The sequence below is a fragment of the Danio aesculapii genome, chromosome 17 (genome assembly GCF_903798145.1).
Source record: "Danio aesculapii chromosome 17, fDanAes4.1, whole genome shotgun sequence".
Classification (NCBI taxonomy): domain Eukaryota; kingdom Metazoa; phylum Chordata; class Actinopteri; order Cypriniformes; family Danionidae; genus Danio; species Danio aesculapii.
Window position 1 is genome coordinate 49,477,220 of NC_079451.1, and position 20,804 is coordinate 49,498,023.

General features: G+C 34.3%; 1 protein-coding gene across 1 annotated transcript; it reads left to right on the forward strand.

Moving 5' to 3' along the window:
- Positions 1–3,895: 3,895 nt before the first annotated feature.
- On the forward strand, positions 3,896–13,013 carry LOC130244068 (1-phosphatidylinositol 4,5-bisphosphate phosphodiesterase beta-4-like). The gene is made up of 4 exons (XM_056476354.1): positions 3,896–3,979; positions 10,003–10,083; positions 11,171–11,230; positions 12,690–13,013. Exons 1-4 carry the CDS (start codon positions 3,896–3,898, stop codon positions 12,975–12,977), a joined length of 513 nt encoding a protein of 170 aa, XP_056332329.1. The 3' UTR covers positions 12,978–13,013.
- Positions 13,014–20,804: the final 7,791 nt, after the last annotated feature.

Below are 20,804 nucleotides of genomic sequence, written 5' to 3' on the forward strand. Positions count from 1 at the left end.
TAGATTAGTTTCGGCTTCCCGCCAACGTAACAAGGGGGCGGGGCCATGAGCTCACCCGCTCTGCGTTTGCAACAGAGTCTGACAGGCAGACTGAGAGAATGAGCTAGAGTGAGAGGTACAGCATTCAGTCGTACATGTACGACTCGGACACAGACCTAAGCAGAGAGTACAAAATCATTTGTGTCTTTGTACAGTTTTACAGCCAACTGTGTGCTAGTTTCAAGTGCCGAGCTTGTACACAGAAACTAATAACCACACACACTGAATTAACTTTGACTGAGGCACCGGATGCGCCGCTCGAAGCTGCGACACGGCACACCAGACACTCTCTGTGGCGCGGCAAAAACATGAAGTGTCCCGAATCGTCGCGCCACGCATTTTTGAATTCTAAACATAGGTTTCTGCAGCGGTCCGCGGCGCCCAGCCGTCGACTTGAGTGTACCCTGATAGAAACCGATGTTTAGAATTCTAAAACGCATGCTAGTTAAGATCACAGGGAGCTTCTGGATCGCGAGAAATGCAAACGGCTGAAGTATAAGGTAGACTCAATGAGAAGTACACATGTTTGCAACCTACCTAAAGATACAACCAATAATTCCGATTAGAGCGATAATGTGGAGAATATTGCTCTTGTGTTGAGCCCAATCATCTAAAAGCATCTAAAAATAGAGCTAGCGTGTTCCTTTAGTGATATCGCTTCGACTCACGCTGAAAATGGCGGACGTGAATCAACAAACTGAGGATATGATGACGCGCCTGTCAATCAATATTGGTGGGCGGTGGGACCGCTCTCCTATGTAAAGTTGCGGTCGGTTTGAAAACCGCTCCAATTGGTCCACCGTTTTTATGTTGTTAAATTGAAAAAAAAGCACTGGGTGTGCTTATATCACCCTAATATGACGGTCTATACACCATACATGCACATATGTCTGTCCAAACAGCTTGAAAAGTTTTTACCATAGGTGCCCTTTAATATTTGAAATCATGAAATATTCAGTTTAAATTTCATTTAATAAGAATTTATCCATTAAAATAATTGTGTAATTTTTGTTGACAAAAAATGACAAGTTGACCAACAGTTTATTATTAAAAATGAGAGATGTTTCTGTTACAAAAACACAAGGATCTGCTTCATAAAACGTGCGTTAACATCCTTGTGGTGTATGTTTTATTTTAACGACAGGCTTATGCACATTTTTAGAAGCTTTTGAAAAGTCCTTATCCAACACCATTATATACAGCATGGCATTTTTGAAAATGTTGAACTTCTCCGACTGAGTTCATCTGGCAGAAATTAAAGTTATATACACTGAGAATGGTTTAACGGTGAGTAAATTAAATAACATTTTGAATGAACTGATCGTTAAAAGTGAAGTATGAACCCCTGGTGCTCAGTGTAAGATACTTTGAGCTCATCTGCAGTTCATTGATGATTTTCCAGCAACACTTTAATGATGTTTCTGTGCATCTAGTCTTTAAACATGTGATTCATTAACCATGAGTGAATGTTATGTGGAGAAAAAACCGATGCATGCATCAAAAGGCTGTTTTATTGAGGAAGATGAATGAAGTTGATTTTCAGGCGACGCAGTGGCGCAGTCGGTAGTGCTGTCCTCCTCACAGCAAGAAGGTCACTGGTTCGAGCCTCGCCTGGGCCAGTTGGCGTTTCTGTGTGGAGGTTTGATGTTCTCCCTACGTTCGCGTGGGTTTCCTCCGGGTGCTCTCCTGTTTCCCCCACAGTCCCAAAGACATGTGGTACTGGTGGAATTGGGTTGGCTAAATGTCACATAGTGTATGAGTGTGAATGAGTGTGTGTGGATGTTTCCCAGAGATGGGTTGCAGCTGGAAGGGATCCGCTGCGTAAAACAAATGTTGGATAACGTTGGCAGTTCATTCCGCTGTGGGGACCCAGAATAATAAAGGGACTAAGCCGAAAAGAAAATTGAATGAATTGAAGTTGATTTTCAGCAAAATGTGTGCATGTAAAATCTAATTCCGTAAGCAATTATTATGACGCATGCTGGAGTACTGTGCAAGTACTTTACAATACCAGATCAGCAGTTCACGAGTTCACACTTGCAATAGTTTCAGAATAAAGTGTATTTGGCGTGCTGTCCGGGGAGAGGGCTCTGAGCTCGGGGAAGACACCCTAACTCGAGTTATTCCTCTTATCAGGAAACAGAGAGGAATAGGGATTCGAGCGAAGTATCTAGCCCGGCCCCAGAACGCTCCCCCCGGGATTGTAATGCTTAAGAAGTGAGGTGTCGGGGTGGTGGAGGGATGTTAAAGTCGTAAGATGCTGCAGGTAAGACAGCTTTGGTATATATAGGGGTTTGGTCAAGAACTGATTGGATAATAGAATAATTGTCAATGACGTATTTGATACTGAAACTTCTGCGCGTGCTCCTCCCCAAATTTGTTTATAAAACATCACCTATACTCTTCCTTAAGATGCCATTTTTCCACATAGAGGCAGGTCGATCTGCATCCTCTAAGTATGCTCTATGTATGGAATGAGCTTCAAGATATACTACATGTACCATCTAAATTAAAGACTGTCAATTTAGAACAGTGCACGTTTTAACTATTGACTATGGTTTATACTATTTTTGTGTGTCTATGTGTTGTGACATGTATTTATTATAATTATACATTATATTTTTTAATAACTTTGTCCTTTGCTGCCTGTCTTGACCAAGGGTCTCATGTATCAGCGTTGCGTACGCACAAAAACTTTGCGTACGCCAGATTTCACGCTCACGGTACGATGAAATTAACGTGAGAATGTGCGTTGGTCCGCGCCAACTTTATATCTGGCGTACGCGTATTTCTTGCGTGTGTTTGTTTTATTTCCATTGGCGACTCCTAGAGGCAGTTATGTTAAATTACACAGTACAAAGAATCTTTTGAGCTGTGCAATGCTGTATGGGCAGGATCATCCGCATGTCTAGCAGGTTTCCACACTATGCAGTTGACCAGCCAAACATTAAAGCGCAATTTGCAGCGATTGCCGGTTTTCCCAAAGTAATCCAAGTGACGTGTTGTGACATGTATTTATTATTATTATAAAAAATATATTTTTTCGTAACTTTGTCCTATGCTGCCTGTCTTGACCAGGGACTCCCTGTAGAAGAGAGATTGTCTCTCAATGGGACATTCCTTGTTAAAGAATTAAATAAAATAGAATTAAAATTACTGATGTAGTGAAATAGGACTGCACAATATGGAAAAATAGGACATTGCAGAATTTTATTATTTCTGCAGTATATATTGCCATTATTTATTTATTATTATTTATTTATTTATTTATTTATGCTATGCTGACACATAGGCATTAGTAGATCTGTCCTCATTTCAAAAAGGGCACAATCTCATTTGAATTTAAAGCGACAGTCACCAAAATGCCGCATTAAGGAGCAAAACCTAATAGGGTCAGTTTCAGAGCGTATAAAACATTTGTGTGGTGTTTTGATCTGAAACGTACACTACACACTCTAGGGACATCAGAATCGTATTTTACATCTTGTAAAAAGGATCATAATTAAGTTACAACATGGTAAAATGTATTGTGCCTGAATGCTTTAAACTCTTCCAGGCCTTAAACACATGTGCAAAAGATAAGCGTGCACTTCATTATGGTACTCAACATTGCGCTTTGCATACTGTATGTGACTAGCGATATCAATGCTGAATAGATATATTGTGCTGCCTATAGTGTAATGGAAGTATTTTTAAAAGTGCACACATGCTCTGTTGGTCCAGGCATCTTTAGGGCTGGACGTTTGGGATTTATTCAGGCCTGATTTATACAGACCTCCCATGCAGGACTGAGATCAGTCAGGCGGTGAGTTTTTGCACTGAATGATTTTGCTTATTTTACATTTGGCAGGGTCAAATGGCGAAACCGTACGAGTTCAACTGGCAGAGGCCTGTTCCTCAGTTCATGCAGAAAGGAGCGCATTTTGACAGATTTGATGAGGTATGAAGTTTCTCAGATTCATTGTTGTGTTTTGGTGTAAAGCATGTTTATTTATATGTGCTGCTTATAGATGTGTCCTCTTTAGTTTAAAGCTTTTTCTGATGAAAAATAATTATGCACCAGACTTTTTAACCATGATTTATGAAAACTGAATATTAAAAAGGATTTGAATGTCAGTGATGTTCATGAGGTCATGTCAAAAAATCTCGTTAGGCATATTCAGAATAAGAATCAGTTGATGACATATTTACAGACTGTTAGGGATCACAGTTTAACCCTAAAATACTCATTTATTGTCATTAGAAACCTTCATATTTTATTTGTTCCCATTATCCGATTTGTTTTGATCAGGTTTCTTTTAAAGGTCAAGTATAAATATGCCTACACTGAATGACAATGCAATATTTTTTTACTCATGTCCTACCATTTACGGCCAGATATGGTAAATCATAAAATTCTGGATTTTCAAAAGATATTACACTTCAGAACTGTATATATGTGTGTATATATATATATATATATATATATATATATATATATATATGATATAATATATATATATATATATATATATATATATATATATATACATATACATATATATATATATCTATATATATATATATATTATATATAATATAATATATATATATATATATATACATACATACATACATACATACATACATACAGACATATATATATATATATATATATATTATATATATATATATATATATATATATATATATATGTATGTATGTATATACAGTATATATGTATGTATGTGTATGTATGTATATATGTATGTATATACATATATACACTTCAGAAGTGTTCTGAAGTATAATACCTTTAAATATATAAATATAAATAAAACGTATACATTCTGCACTCCGAAATAAAGGTACAAAGACTGGATTGGTTCTCCTTAAAGGGTTCATAGAGAACATTTATCAATATAGACTTTTTAGACGCATACTATTTTAAGGTACCGACCCAGCTTTAGTACAATATGTTTACAATATGCACAATAATTGACAGTTGTTTTTTCTTTTTTTTTTTCATGCACATGTTTTGGAAGCTAATATGACAGTGATTTGATGTTTCGCAAAAGTTACAGACACCTTTACTGATATCAAAATGCTTTTTTGATGCAAAATTAATTTATACAGCCAGGTATTCCTAATGCTGATTAAGAAATTTAAATAGGAATAGGCTAGAATAATAAAGAAAATCCGCTCTAAATATAAAACTTAATAAATTACTAAATACTCTTGACACATGAAAGTGTAAAGCCTGCAGCTCACAACAAATGTGTAAAGTTATTGCGTATCATATTTAACAAACTGTTTTCTACGAATTTTATATAATTTTTCTCACATGGATAATTGAATATTAATCAGATGATGTCATTACGCAGCTGTGCCGTCAGCCAATCGTTGCACTGCTGATCATGATTTCATGGATCCATAGATCTGTCCTTTACAACACACGCAGCGGTCTCAGATCAGTTCATCCAGACATTTTAATCTGATTCACGAACTTGTTTGAAGAAACAAATTAGCCAGAGATCAGGTATCAAGATTAAAAGATCCAGGATCTGCGAAAGCATCTTAGATCATTTAAGCGAGGTATGAAGAACGGACCCCTGGAGCTCCTTCATGGGACTCCACACTTGAAAACACTCGCTTCATCTGGCTTGCAGCTCGCAGCAACGCCCACACTTGTCACTGCTAACTGACCAATCAACCAATCACAGAGCTGGCACTATGCATCGTAGCGACGTGTAGTTACATTTTTTTGAGAGGTGCACGTCATAGTCGGCGACGGCCAGAGCGAGGGCTATGCGACCACGCGCAGGCTGCGCCAGAGCATACGTGACGTGTGCGCTTGACGCAGAAGTATAATCAGCTTGAGTCCTAATGCCCAGTGTATTTGATGTGGACTCTATACTGCTCAGTGAGCACCGTTCTTTCGGATTGAGACGTTAAACGAAGGTCCTGACTCTATGTGGTTGTTAAAATCCCAGGCCATCCTGGCAAATCATGGCCATCATGGCCTCTTAATTATCCTTATATCCTCATAACTGGCTTCATCACTCTGTCTCCTCACCACCAGTCAGCTGGTGTGCGGTCTGGCGCAATATGGCTGCCGTTGTGTCATCAGATGCTGCACTCTGGTGGTGCATGAGAAGATTCCCCCCAAAATATTGTGTCAAAAAAAAGCAATTTGAGTGTCCAGAAAAGCACTATATAAATGTAAGGGATTATTAATAATTATTTAAATATGCTTTATAAAGTATTGACTTAGAAATTAGTAACAGTTTATAATATTAACAGCAATAATAATAATAATAATAATAATAATAATAATGATAATAATAATAATAATGATAATAATAATAATAATAATAATAATAATAATAATAATAATAATAATAATAATGTTTTAGATTCATTTGAATTATTATTATTATTATTATTATTATTATTATTATTATTATTATTATTATTATTATTATTATTATTATTATTATTATTATTATTATTATACAACTGTGGAAAATGTTAGGAGAACATACATTTACATTTTCCCCCTGTAAACTTATAAAATTACATTCAAATTTACCAATAAAAATGTGTGTGTGTAAGATAATAAAAAAGTGGCACATTTTCTGACTGTCCATATATATTTTCAGACAACACATTTTCTTTTTTTGTTTTAGTTTGTGTATAAAATGTTGTACTTATGTAATAAAAAATGCATAATTTAGTTTGAGTACTTAACCTTTTTGCTGATTTAGCAGTAATTGCATTGCATTTTAATAAAATAAAAATAATCAAAATTTTTATAGGTTTCTATAATAAATATCTTTTATATTATTTATAATTATTTATTATAAATAATCATTTTAAAAGGAAAAAAACTACAAAATGAAATCATATGGATGAATTTCAGAAATAAGAATTAGGAAAACTGCTTTATTTATTTATTTATTTATTTATTTATTTATTTATTTATTCCTGACCTCCATGTATTTTTGTGACATTGACTCAAGCTCACAGACTAAATAAAACAAAACACCCATTTCTCCTCTAAATACATACAATATTTAAAGTGCTGTCATGAAGAAGATGCTCTGAATGGACGCTGGTGACTTTAATGGCAGAGGATATTGTGAACATCTGCGTTCTCAAAGACACTCGTCCCCTGGGAACCCTCCGAAGTTTATCTTGGAATAAAAGTTTTTCTGGAAGGATGTATTCTCATGAACGACGTGTCACCGACTGGATCTCAGTTGTTAAAGCGGCGCACAGATTTCCCATGAGGCTTTTCAGAGCGCCTCTATTGATACGAGATGAAATTCAGCTTCATTTGTTTGTTATCGTTATATATCTTTGGCTTTATCTCCTGAATGCTTAAATGGACTGGGATGGAATGTTGAATCTTGTTGACGTTTACGGTTTATTTTGCTCTGTTTATTTTTTCCCAAGATGCAGCGAGGAGTGTTAATTCAGCTGACGATAAATGGAAAGTTCCTAATTGACGCAAATGCTATGAGTTTCTCATAGTCTTAAAGGAACAGTGTGCTTTTTAGTGTGGAGTTGCATGTTCTCCCTGGGCTTCTTCAGGGGGTCTGGAATATTGTTATGCAGTATTATTGTTATTTTTTTTAATGAAAGTTTTTAATCTCATAGTCTTAAAGGAACACTGTGCTTTTTAGAAAATATTCCACTGTTTTTACTTTTTTTTTAATTATTCAGATGATCTCCGGGTCTAGCCGAAGCACTTTTAGCTTAGCTTAGCATAGATCATTAAATCGGATTAGACCATTAGCAACTCACTCAAAAATTACAACAGAGTTTTGATAGTTTTGATTGTCATAGTGCCTTATTTATCAGGGGTCGCCACCGTGGAATGAACCGCTAACTTATCCAGCATATGTTTTATCTAGCCGATGCCCTTCGAGCTGCAACCCACTACTGGTAAACACCCATACACACTCATTCACACACACACACACTCAAACACTACTGTCAATTTAGTTCATCCAATTAACATATAGCGCATGTGTTTGTACTGTGGGGGAAACCAGACCACCTGAAGAAGCCCGGGGAGAACATGCAACTCCACACTAATGCCAACTGGGCCAGCCGGGACTCAAACTCAAACCTAACCACTGAGCCACCGTGCCACCAGTTTTGATAGATTTCTTATTTAAAGCTTAAATCTTATAGTTACATTGAGTAATAAGAGCAACAGAAAATTAAAAGTTAGAAACTATACTCTCATTCTGAGGTAATAAACATTAAATAGGAAAACTCTTTTTTGAGTGAGATGCTAATGGTCTAATCCGATTCAATTATCTATGCTATGCTAAGCTAAGCTTAAAGTGCTCCTGCCATACCCAAAGATTGCTTTAAAAAATGACTAAAGAGTTTCGATAGTTTTCCTATGTAAAGCTTGCCTCTGATCGTTACATCGTGTACCAAAACTGATTAAAAATCAAAAGTTCATATTTTCTAGGCTGATACGGCTATAGGAACTATACTCTCATTCTGGCGTAATAATCAAGGAACATTGCTGCAGTGACACATTTACACAGTGCCTGAAAATCTTGCAGATATGGACATATTTGTGAAAGATGATTTAGTTTTATGTTTAGGCACTGTGCAATATCATCAAAAAATAAATAAATTAATTAATTAAAACTCTGCAAAGTTCCTGAATTATTACACCGGAATGAGGGAATAGTTCCTATAGCCATATCAGTCTAGAAAACTTTTTTCATTTTTTCTTATCACACAAGGTAACACAAGAGTCAAGCTTTAAATAGTAAAACAATCAACCAGTTGTTTATTAAAATATAAATCTATAAATATTAAGAGTGCAAAACATGCAACATACAGTAATATACATCTTATATTAGCAATTGAACAAATGGCAAAAATAAACAGGAATGTGTTCAAACAGAAATGAAAATCAGAATAATAGTGTTAGTATTTTAGTGCTTAACTTCCATACTCCTTCCATACTCCTTCCATAGTCCTAATAGTAGTAATAATAATAATACTAAAGTTGGTGATGATGAAAGTAATATTCTGTGATAACGGCAACAGTAATGTCAATAATAATAAAGGTAATAACTGTAATTATAATAATGACATACTGTATACCCAGCACATACCACATATATCTGTCAGTGATTTTTTTTTAATTAATTAATTAATTAATTAATTAATTAATTTATTTATTTATTTAGTGCCCCTCCATCCTCTTCCTATTCATGTTTTACTATGTGCATGTATGTTTCAGTATGCATATATAGGCAAGGCAAGTTTATTTATATAGCACATTTCATACACTGGCAATTCAAAGTGCTTTACGTAAACAGAATTAAAAGAGACAACTATAAGAAAAAAAAACAAATAATAAAAATGATTAAAAACAGATAAAACAGATCAAATGTGTTAAAAGGTTATAAAGAATGAAAAAGAAGAGAAAAACGTAATAGTGTGATCTGTCGGACGTAGCACAGTGCTCATTGTTATATATGCTCATACAGTATGTTATAATTTCTATGATTTTCATGTTATGATTTCACTTTTCAGTATCTAAAAATAAAGCTAATTATTGATAATTTCATTTATTCGTTCATTTTACATATATAATGATATAAATCATTAGTGAGATGCTAATGGTCTAATGCGATTTAATATCTCTATGCTAATATAAGCTAAAAGTGCTCCTGCCATACTCAAAGTTTGACAACTATGGTAAAACTCAGCTCTTTAAATCTAGGCGAGTTGTAAAATGAGCCTATTTTTCTAATAAAAGTGGAGTGTTCCTTAATAAATGAGCTGTTTATAAAATAAGATTATGAAGTCCTGTAAATATTACAGTTATGTGCACATCAGGGGCTGTTCATGTTGTAAAGGGGTGAGCATGTTTTTAATGAGGCTTGTTTACAGTTGACCCAGAGCTGAGGGTATTTAGCCTTTATTTCTGCTCTTTTGCAGGATCCTTTTGTCTTTGAATCAAACTGTTTCTTCAAAGTAGACGAGTTTGGATTCTTCCTGACATGGAAAAGCGAAGGAAAGGTATGACTTGTGAAGGACAATTATGTGAAAGGTTTGCACACCCTATCCAATTTTTCTATATCAGCACATACAGTTAAAGTCAAAATTATTATGATTTTATTATTTATTCTTTTTTAAATATTTCCCAAATGATGTTTAACAGAGCAAGGAATTTTTCATAGTATTTTCTATAATATTTTTTCTTCCAGAGAAAGTCTTATTTGCTTTATTTCGGCTAGAATAAAAGCAGTTTTTAATTCTTTAAAAAACATTTTAAGGTCAATATTATTAGCCCTCTTAATAATTAACCTGATTAAGCCTTTAAATATCACTTTAAGCTGAAATCTAGTATCCTAAAAAAATATCTAGTCAAATATTATTTACTGTCATCATGACAAAGATAAAATAAATCAGTTATTAGAAATGTAAAGCTATTATGTTTTGAAACGTGTTGAGAAAAATCTTCTCTTCTTTAACAGAAATTGGGGAAAAATATACAGGGGGCTAATAATTCAGGATGGCTAATATTCAGACTGCAACTGTGTAAAGGATCTGATCTTTGGCAGGTCTTAAAATTTGAAAAATGTAAAACTCAGATGAACAACATAGTGCATTCACAAAAATAGGTCAGCCACTGCTAATTGTTGTGATTCTTGATGGAAATGTGTTTAGTAATTTAAAAAAAGTAGTAATATTGAGATGACCAAAATAATAAGCTAAGGATAAGGTGACAAGAAAAGCACAAGACAACAAATTAGCGCCGCAAAACATTTATTGCTCTCAAAACATTTATGCTCCCTACACAAAACAACCATAATTATAGAGCAAAGAGGAACCTGAAAGTGGCTAGAAATCAAATAAAGAAAAAATATTGAAGAATAAAAAATATTAGAATAAAACAATGGGTACTTCACATCACGTTTGTATGTACTGTACTATGACAGACTCAATTATATTAATCCATCCATCCATCCATCCACTCCAAAAAATATAATTTGATTTTATGAGTTTAAGTTTTTACATCAGTAGTGTGATGCATCTGCAAAAGTGAAATGTTCCACAACGCTGTTCATTGTAATTGTGATTAGCATCATATCTTTTTTCATAGGAGGGTCAAGTATTGGAGTTTTCGCTGATCAACAGTATACGTGATGCCAGTGCACTAAAGGTAAAACAACATCAAACTTTAATTTATTTACTTTATATTAAGACATTTAAGACAAATGAATGAATGAATGAATTAGTGCTGGGCAAAGACATTTGTGTACAGTATATATTTATTATGTATAAATATATGCACACACATGTATGCATATATCTGGGAAAGTATTTATACATAATAAATATACATTTTATATTTAGAAATAAAATATATATGTATATGATACAAATTATATTTAAATTTAAATATCTATGTAACAAATTGTTTTGTATAGTTTTGTTTCTATGTATATGTGAGTATATATACTCTACTTGACAAAAGTCTTGTTGTTGATCCCAGTTGTAAGAGCAACAAATAATAACTTGACTTCTAGTTGATCATTTGGAAAGTGTGAGAAGGTGGATTTTTCCTATGAATCATCTGTTGAACTGCATCCCAATCATCACAAATAATGCAGAAGACCTACTGGAACCCGCATTGAAGATTCTCACAGAAATCAGTCAAGTTTGGTGAAGGAGAAATCATGGTTTGGGGTTACATTCGGTATTGGGGCATGTGAGAGATCTGCAGAGTGGATGGCAACATCAACAGCCTGAGGTGTCAAGACATTTGTGCTGCCCATTACATTACAAACCACAGGAGAGGGCAAATTCTTCAGCAGGATAGCGCTCCTTCTTATACTTCAGCCTGCACATCAAAGCTCCTGAAAGCAAAGTAGGTCAAGGTGCTCCAGGATTGGCCAGCCCAGTCAGCAGACATGAACATTATTGAGCATGTCTGGGGTAAGATGAAGATGAATCCAAAGAATCTTGATAAACTCTGGGAGTCCTGCAGGAACGCTTTCTTTGCCATTCCAGATGACTTTATTAATCAGTGATTTGAGTCATTGCAGAGATGTATGGATGCAGTCCTCCAAGCTCATGATGGAGTCAGACACAATATTCATTCTGTTTCCACTGCAGCATGACTTTATATTCTATACTGGACATTATTTCGTTCAGTGACAAGACTTTTGTCTAAGCAAAGTCAGACCTTACTGTTCTAATTAAGTATTTAAAATCAAGACATGATCGTATTTTATTTTGGTCAAATAAGCGTAATCTAGAGGCCTTTGCCTTTTAAAAGCCACTTCTGATAGCAAATGATCAACTAGAAGTCAACTTATTATGTGCTGTTCCTAAAACTTGGATAGGCAACAAGACTTTTATTAGGTAGTGTGTCACAACAAACTTTTATTTTGGATGAGATTAATTGTGATTAATGTTTTTCCAGCACTAAAATAAACGAATGAAAAATATATATATATAATATATAAATACTGTTATAGATTCATATCTTATTCAGAGTGAAATCCAGCATTTTGCGTTGCATATCTTGTTTTGTTCATCAGGTAAAAACGCACATTATTAGTATCAGTTGTAATTGATTTGAGAGCATGTATCTGTGTCTCTATGACTCTTTACAGGACCCAAAAGTTCTCTGTGCACTGGAGGCTTCAGGAAAGTGTGAAAGTAACCTGGAAGACAGAATCATCTGCATATGCAGCGGCACAGACCTGGTCAACCTGAGCTTCATGTACATGGTCATGCAAAACCCCAGCACTGCTAAGGTAACACAACCATTCTCAGAGCACTGGAGGAAAACATGCAACCGTCATTGCTTTGGATTGATCTGTCCATTCAAAGAGTTTTGTTCCAGCATTGCTGTTTTGTTGTATAACTATAACTATAAACTATACATTTTAGTGGTCTAAAATGGGCGTAAGAGGACCTGTCTTGAATTTGACTCCACAAACATACATACACATTTATACACAGGCATACATAATTGCATACACACATGTATGCACATGCATGCTCACACAAACATACATACACACACATAGATATACATACGTTTTCTTACATGCAGTTATTAATAATAATATTAATTGAAAAATATAAGAATGCATACATTAAAATATATGGGTGTGAATGCAAAATAGACATGCTTTACTCTTTTTCTGATGCTGGTCTGCTCAGTCAACGTGGCTAAAGTCTGTGGGAGACCGGGCATTCTCTTTATTGGAATCTAAATTGTGGAACTCTTTACCCTCTGATATTCGCAATGCAGAATCCCTGAGTATTTATAATCATCTCTTAAACTTACTTTTGTAAGGTGCTTTTATTTGATTTTATTAGATTTAATTAGATTTTTTTATTATTATTATATTTAATGTGTTTGAATTATTGTATTATTTCGTTTTTGCATTCATCCTTGTATGTGTCTTTTACTGCTACACATTATATGTCTGTAAAGTCTCTGGAGATGCTACTTTTAAAGGTGCTATAAAAATAAATTTATTGTTATTATTATTATATTAAAACCTAATGTATACATTAAAATATATGAATGTGAGAGAATATTTATACATATATATATATATATATATATATATTATATATATATAATATATATATATATATATATATATCACACGTGTAGCAGTGCGATATGGCTATATATCGGCAGTGGTGGAAGGTGTGCGTTGGCACGAGGCTGCAGAAAATCAAACACAGAGGAGTCTAAAAACCCTTTTGTATGAGGAACTACTTTCTTCCACCATTCGTTCACATCTGCAGCTGACGTCAGAACAGCAGAAACCGTTGCTAATTCACCAACGTCACTTTAGAGCTAGTGTTTGAATGATTCTCTAGCGTAATGTCTAAAGTGATGAAAAAACAGGTGATTTTGCTCACATTTAAAGATTATAAGGCTGAACGGCATGAAAAGCCATCAGTCTAGAGACATTTCCCCGTATTTCTCTGTTGAAATCAGGAGATCACAATAATGAAGCCCCAAAAAGGCAAAGCAAACACTACCAGAAACACTACCAGATTACTGTGGTATAAATACAGCACTACAACATACAAAAGAGAGAATCGACCTAAAATGTCACTCACCAGTTTAATAATGTTTTGATCAGCTGTAGTTTGAATTATGCTGGGTTTTTCTCCTCTGAGGATTTATTATGCGGTCTCTGTTGCCATCTTGTGGCGGAACGTCAGTATGACAGGCTGATGGGACATGTGATGTGTGATGGAAGGTAATGTGATTTGTGAGGTGAAATATTGATCCGCAGGACGTGTTTTGGTGTGATTCTTGCAGGCAGGAGAGTTCATTTGGCACTGAAACAGATGCTGATGCTGATTTGACTAGGTCTTCTTGCTGCTGCTGCGGGTTTGGTTTTGGTTATTTTCTGGGTGGGTGTTGGTGTTTCAATCCGTGACCTGGAGCACTTTCAGGGATGCATGCTTACCGCTTCTGCTTACATTTGTAAATGTCAGCAATATAGCTCGTGTTGTGCCGTGATGAACTATTATCAATTCGTGAAGATATAGAAGTTATAGGCTTTATTTATTTTCAACCCATACCAGACACTTTAGGTCGTACGGTCGCATTCAGTGTTTTTATTTGCTGTATTAAAGGGACCATTTGATTCCTCCCGTTTCTGTTCAGGAGGTTTTAATACTTTCTTTTGTTACTAAGTTTGTGGTAAGGGTAGAATTTTCCAGTTAGCATCAATAGGTCACCTTAAAAACTGAGTGGATCTCATGAAAACATCAGATTTCATAGATTGATAAATGATGATCATAATGATGAGAGCTGTTGTCATTTAGTTTTAGCAAATCATATTTTATTTTTTATTTTATTTAATTTTTATTATTATTTAATTCAACTAATTTAATTTAAGTTTTAATTTTAAGATATTTGAAATTTATTTTAAATTTTATTTAATTTAAGTAAATTTTTTATTAATTTTTAATTAAATTAATTTTTAATTTTAATATTTTTTTATTTATTTATTGCAGTTTTAAATTATTTTAATTGATATTTTTAATTTCTTTTTAATTAATTTTTTTTAGTAAATTAAATTTTATTTAATTTAATTTTATTTTATTGTTATGTTATGTTATATTATGTTACGTTATGTTATGTTATGTTATGTTATGTCATGTCATTCTGTACTATTATTATTATTTAAGAGGTTCTGTAAAAAAGTTTTGTTTTATGGTAAACACAATCTTTTCTGTCTATATGATTTTGGGTATGAAATCTGACATTTATGAGATTCACCTCAGCCTAAATAAATTAGTAATGCATCATAAGGCAAAAAATACATAAGTATAAAAAATACGAGAAAATGGATTGCACTTTGGATGTCCTGAGGTATTATCATCATTATGCAATCTTTCTACATAAGTCAGAAAGCATGTAATATTTACCATTTTTTATGAATTCACTTTTGGAGGTCGGATCGTGTATTACTATTGTATGCCAAGTGGAAATTTGAATTGTGTCATTTCTACTTCTACTATCATGACTTCATGCCAGAACTTTCAATAGTTAGTCAAGATCCATTAAGCACTTTTAGCAGCGTTTGTTTCTACTCGCTAACCACCGCTAGCTAGGTTTTAAATATTTAACTACGATTGTACTACTTTTTAATCTATCACGACTTGGGTTAGTATGAAATTATTCGGTTTATTGACAACCAAGCAAAAAAAATAAAAAGTATACTTATTAAGTTGTGACAATGGTTGTTTAAAAAAAAAAAAAAACCGAGTTCTAAGAACATTTGGTTCCCGCTGAGTTCGAAATTGAACATTGCCTTCTTGAATTGATCAAAATGGAATGTTTTACCAGGTGCCATATACTGAATTGCTTTAAAGAAGTTAATTGTTCTCTGATATCTACAAAGTAGGTTTATGGCTTCGGTAATCTCCAGAAACGGTTTTATAAGCTCATTTACTACTTCATAAAATACCCATAGAATCAGAAGGTCCATGATTGACCATATATGGTTCATGTCATGAATATTAATGAGCTCCGCTCTGACATGCCACTCTTATGCTGCGTTCACACTAGATGCAGATGAAGCATCAAGCGCGAGTGATTTACATGTTAAGTCAATGAAATGACGCGAATAGACATCCTGTGGCACGAATGACGCAATTTGCGTGAGTAAAGCAGCACGAGTTGAGTGTTTTGCACAATTGACGTATGGCGATTTTAGTTGGAAAATCTGAACTTCAGTGGACATTTGCGCCAGGTTAACCGATCAGGAGCTTTCTCTTGTAGGGGCGTGATTATAACGTATTGCCTGTTGTTGGTGTCCCGGGGGAAAATTCCTCTTGCCGACACCAGACAACAATTCATCAAACTGGGCTCAGCTCAGTCTGAAGCACCATTGAAAGCCTCCATCGTCCAGGTGTAGTTTCTGGGGGAGTTTATGAACTCATAGAGATGGATCCACCTCTGAAAGGATCTAGTGGATCTAGGATCTAGCTGTTTTTCAGTCTTCATAAAGCACATAAACAAAGCTACTCTCTCAATAAAACCCATGTTAGCCATTTAGCAACAAAGCTAGAGTCACTGGGCAGACAGAAGCCCCGCCCATGATGCAAATCCGTGTCTTTGGTAAAGAGAATTTGACGCGCAAATGAAGCAAGTAAACTCTAAATGTTCAAGCATCTATTTACACGCGAATAGCTGGATTTATTCATGTTTTTCCGCGTCTGGTGTGAACACAGCATTACAAACACACACATTATGATGTACGCTGAACACAGACAAATATAAACCCAATCAGTGTAACGTTAACCTATTTTGCTTAGCAGATATGAAGAATAAAAGCTAAGCTATAATTAAACTTGACAAAAGAGAGTAATAGAGATGTATCGCATCGATTTTTTTTGAAGCTACAGTCAAAAAAACACCGCCAGGAATTGATATCAGCCTCTGCATGAACAGATGACATTTGAGCTAAGTGATTTGACTGATTTGACATGTGCTTGTTGAAACAAACGTAATTAAATTTCACAATAATCACAAATAATTAACAAAATATGTCACTAACATACCTTACACCTCTTCAGAGAGGAGATAAATACATGTGTAATCTGTAAATCTTGCATTTTGTGCCCTGATGCCAGTTTGAAGCATGTCTCATTCTGTCGTTGCCCAGTAACGCACAGTAAACAAGTTGTTTCTCTTCAAAATAAAAGTCCCACATACATAGTAAGTGAAATATACACTTAAAATCAGGAAGGGAAATGATCACTGTTGTCTTACTAGAAATGTTTGGCTTGTCAGCCTGAGGTGCGCATGATAATGATCTCAGAGCTTTATTATTATTCTCAGAACTTATATGAGTCGCATTCTCTTGATGAGAAATACTCATCAAGTCTGGATGAATGACCTAAAGTAGGCATACATGCATATGAAGAGGGTGTGGCCTGTGAGTCCCATCATAGTTTGTTTTGTCCTCAGATTGCCCTGTTGTCCACCGGAGTTTTACGCTTATGGAATTTACACTAGAACAAGGACACAGTGGTGTCCGAGGCTCACAGGATGCTCATTCCCATATACTAATCCTTTATTATTATACCATGCCTTGATATACCCAGATTTTCATTATAGGGCACCTTTAAAAGTTTAGAACTTGAGTAAACATTCCATTTTAGAATGTGTCAGAATGTCGGACTGTTCAACACTATCTTATGTGAGTTTGTACGATCTCATTTGTGCAATATAATACGATTCGCTCACTCCCCAATGTGAGTTGGGTTTAGGGGTGGGGTTTGGTGCCATGGCTCCTTTTAAAAATCCTACATTTTATTAGCCACTAAACAGACATAAACTAGCTACGTTTCCACATGAGGTGTTACTTTTGAAGGGTCTCTGAACCTTCCAGACTACTAATCATAACATGTAGACCATTATGAGGGATGTAAAACAATAACAATGATCCTAATGTATTTCCTGTTTTACATTTTTAATTTCCATAATTATTATTAGAATCCTGAACGGTCCACATATTGATAAATAACATTATGACAGCTGTTTTAATGTTGAGATGTGATTGAATTGCCTCTTGTTACAGTTATTAAATAGTTTGACAACAAACAGGAAATGTTTATGGGCCAATGGCATCACCACATTGAAATGGTCTATAATCAACGTTGGATGAACATCTAGATAACGTCTCAGGCGAAAAAATGCTTCATGAACAATGTATAGAAAAACATTATTAATAATGGCCAGATAACTTTCAGGTGTTCTACTAATGTCACTGGAGGGGATAACGTTGATAGAACATTGCCAGAACGTTAGCTGGGTACATTTGCTGGGTATAGCTGGGTACAAAAAATGCTGGGTTCCACACAATCTATGTTTTATTATCAATATTACACTGTAAAAAAATTTCAAAAGTTGCCTCAACTTAATATTTTAAGGCAACTTGATGCAGGACTTTTTTTGAGTTGATTCAACTTTCAACCTAATTACTGCACTTGACTCGATTTAAGTTGAGTAAACTCAACGCCCTGAAGCTGGTTGTCTTAAGTTGAGTCAACTTTATTTTTACAGTGTAGTTTTTACAAATTGAAGTGGATTGAACATAAAACAATTAAACTGTTGCAAAAAACCCTCAAGAGTTATGTTGTTTCAGCTCATTTTAATTAGGTAATTTAAACAAACAGCAAATGTCCTGTTATAAATACACTGTCAAAAGTGATTAGTTACTTAAAGCGAGTAAACCAATTGCCTTTATTAAATATGTTTTTCCCCCAGCTTTTCTGTATCTAGCAAAATGACATGCTCTTGTGTGTCTTCTAAATTTAATGCAGGCTATAAATGTAGAATTTATACACTTAATGAATCTCCAAATGTATAATATTGTGATAATTACAGTTATTTGAAAACTGAAGTGCTAAAATAGTCTTGACACTGTAAAAAGGGATTAGTTTACTTGAAAAAGTAAGTACAATTAGCATAATGATAAAAAAGATTGAGTCAGCTTAACAGTTCCAAGTTGTAATGGGTATACTTTATTTTTGTAAAGTCAACTTGTTGCTTTTAAGGCAATTGGTTTACTCGCTATAAGTAACTAATCCCTTTTTACAGTGTCAGACTATTTTAGCACGTCTGTTTTCAAATAATTACTGTAATTATCACACTATTGCATATTCGGTGCGTCATTAAGTCTATAAATGCTACATTTGTATATATCTACATTTATAGTCTGTATTGAATTTAGAAGACACACTGGAGTCTGGAAGAGCAGATTTGTTTTACTGTATGTCATTTTGCTAGATAGAGAAAAGCAGAAAAAACCCAAATATAATAAAGGTGTATTGGAAAAAAGGTGATTGGTTTACTTTTATTAAAAAAAAAAAGTGAGTACAATTAGTATAATAATAAAAATTCAGTCAACTTGACAGTTTCAAGTTACAATGGGTTTACTTACATTATTATTGTAAATTCAACTTGTTGCTTTTAAGGCAATTGGTTTACTCGCTTTAAGTAACTAATCACTTTTTACAGTGTGTGTATACTATATAAATAAATGCAATGGATCTGTGTTGGGACACCATGAAGGAATTAAGTTAAATGATTAGTTTTTACAAAATTAAGTGGATTGAACATAAATCAATGAAGTTACCACCCCTAAAAACCTCATGTATTATGTTGTTTCAGCTAAATTTAAATAAGTAGTGTGAACAAACAACAAATGTCATATTTTCAGTGAATATTTGCAATGTTTTATATATATTTTTTCTCAGTTGTGATATCAGATCTGTCTGAAACTACTAAAAAAAAAGTGCCAAAATGATTTCGCTTCAAATTTATTCATCAAATCCATCATAAAAACAAATATCGAGACTTTGCATGATGTCTTTCATCCGTACACTGACTGAATTGTAATTTTATTTTATTATTTTTCAAAGTGGCTGAATGATTTGTGAATGAAGTGAGGATACAGCGATTAAAATCAATTATCACTTATATAATTTGTCCATAATTCCTCATTTAAAGGGGGCCTATTATGCCCTTTTTACAAGATGTCAAATAAGTGTCTCTAGAGTGTGCGTGAGCGAAGTTTCAGCTCAAAATACCACACACATAATGTGTTATAACTCTCTGAAACTGACCCTTTTAGACTTTGATCCTAATTAAGGCCTATTTGGTGACTGTCACTTTAGATTCAATTGAGATTGTGCACTTTTTTAAAAAGAGGGCGGAGCTACAAATGCCTGTGTTTCAGCATAGTGGCAGATTCAAAACTCTAGTGCACTGAAAACAGCTGTTGCATGCAAAACTGTTACAAACAATTTATTTGTGTTGAATTTAAACAAACAAATTAAATTTAACAATGTTCAACTTAATTTGTTTGTTTAAATTCAGCCCAAATAAATAGTTTACAACCACTTAATGTAAAAAAATTGAGTAAATCCAAGGAATCATCTTTGAATAATTGTTTTCAGTGTGGCGGATGGCTGCTTCTCACTTAGGGCTGTTTACTAATGAGGGAGAGATGGTCACTGGTGGGCGGGGTTTTCCCCCTCTGATGACACGTACAAATGGAGAAAGTCAATCAAAGTGATTCGGCAGACTGTTTTTTCATCAAGTCTGATCATAAATAATAAAATGAATACATTTTCCCATTAGAAGCTGGTTATATTCACACACTCCTGACACACAATTGTGTTAAAACCCCTTGTTAAAGTGATTTGTCCATAATAGCTCCCCTTTAAAT

Bases quoted from the DNA above. Each gene is read 5' to 3' on its own strand.
- LOC130244068 (XM_056476354.1), top strand. From the start codon at position 3,896: ATGGCGAAACCGTACGAGTTCAACTGGCAGAGGCCTGTTCCTCAGTTC. The intron at 10,084-11,170 runs GTATGACTTGTG...CTTTTTTCATAG, and splicing joins CATGGAAAAGCGAAGGAAAG to GAGGGTCAAGTATTGGAGTT. The intron at 11,231-12,689 runs GTAAAACAACAT...GACTCTTTACAG, and splicing joins GTGATGCCAGTGCACTAAAG to GACCCAAAAGTTCTCTGTGC.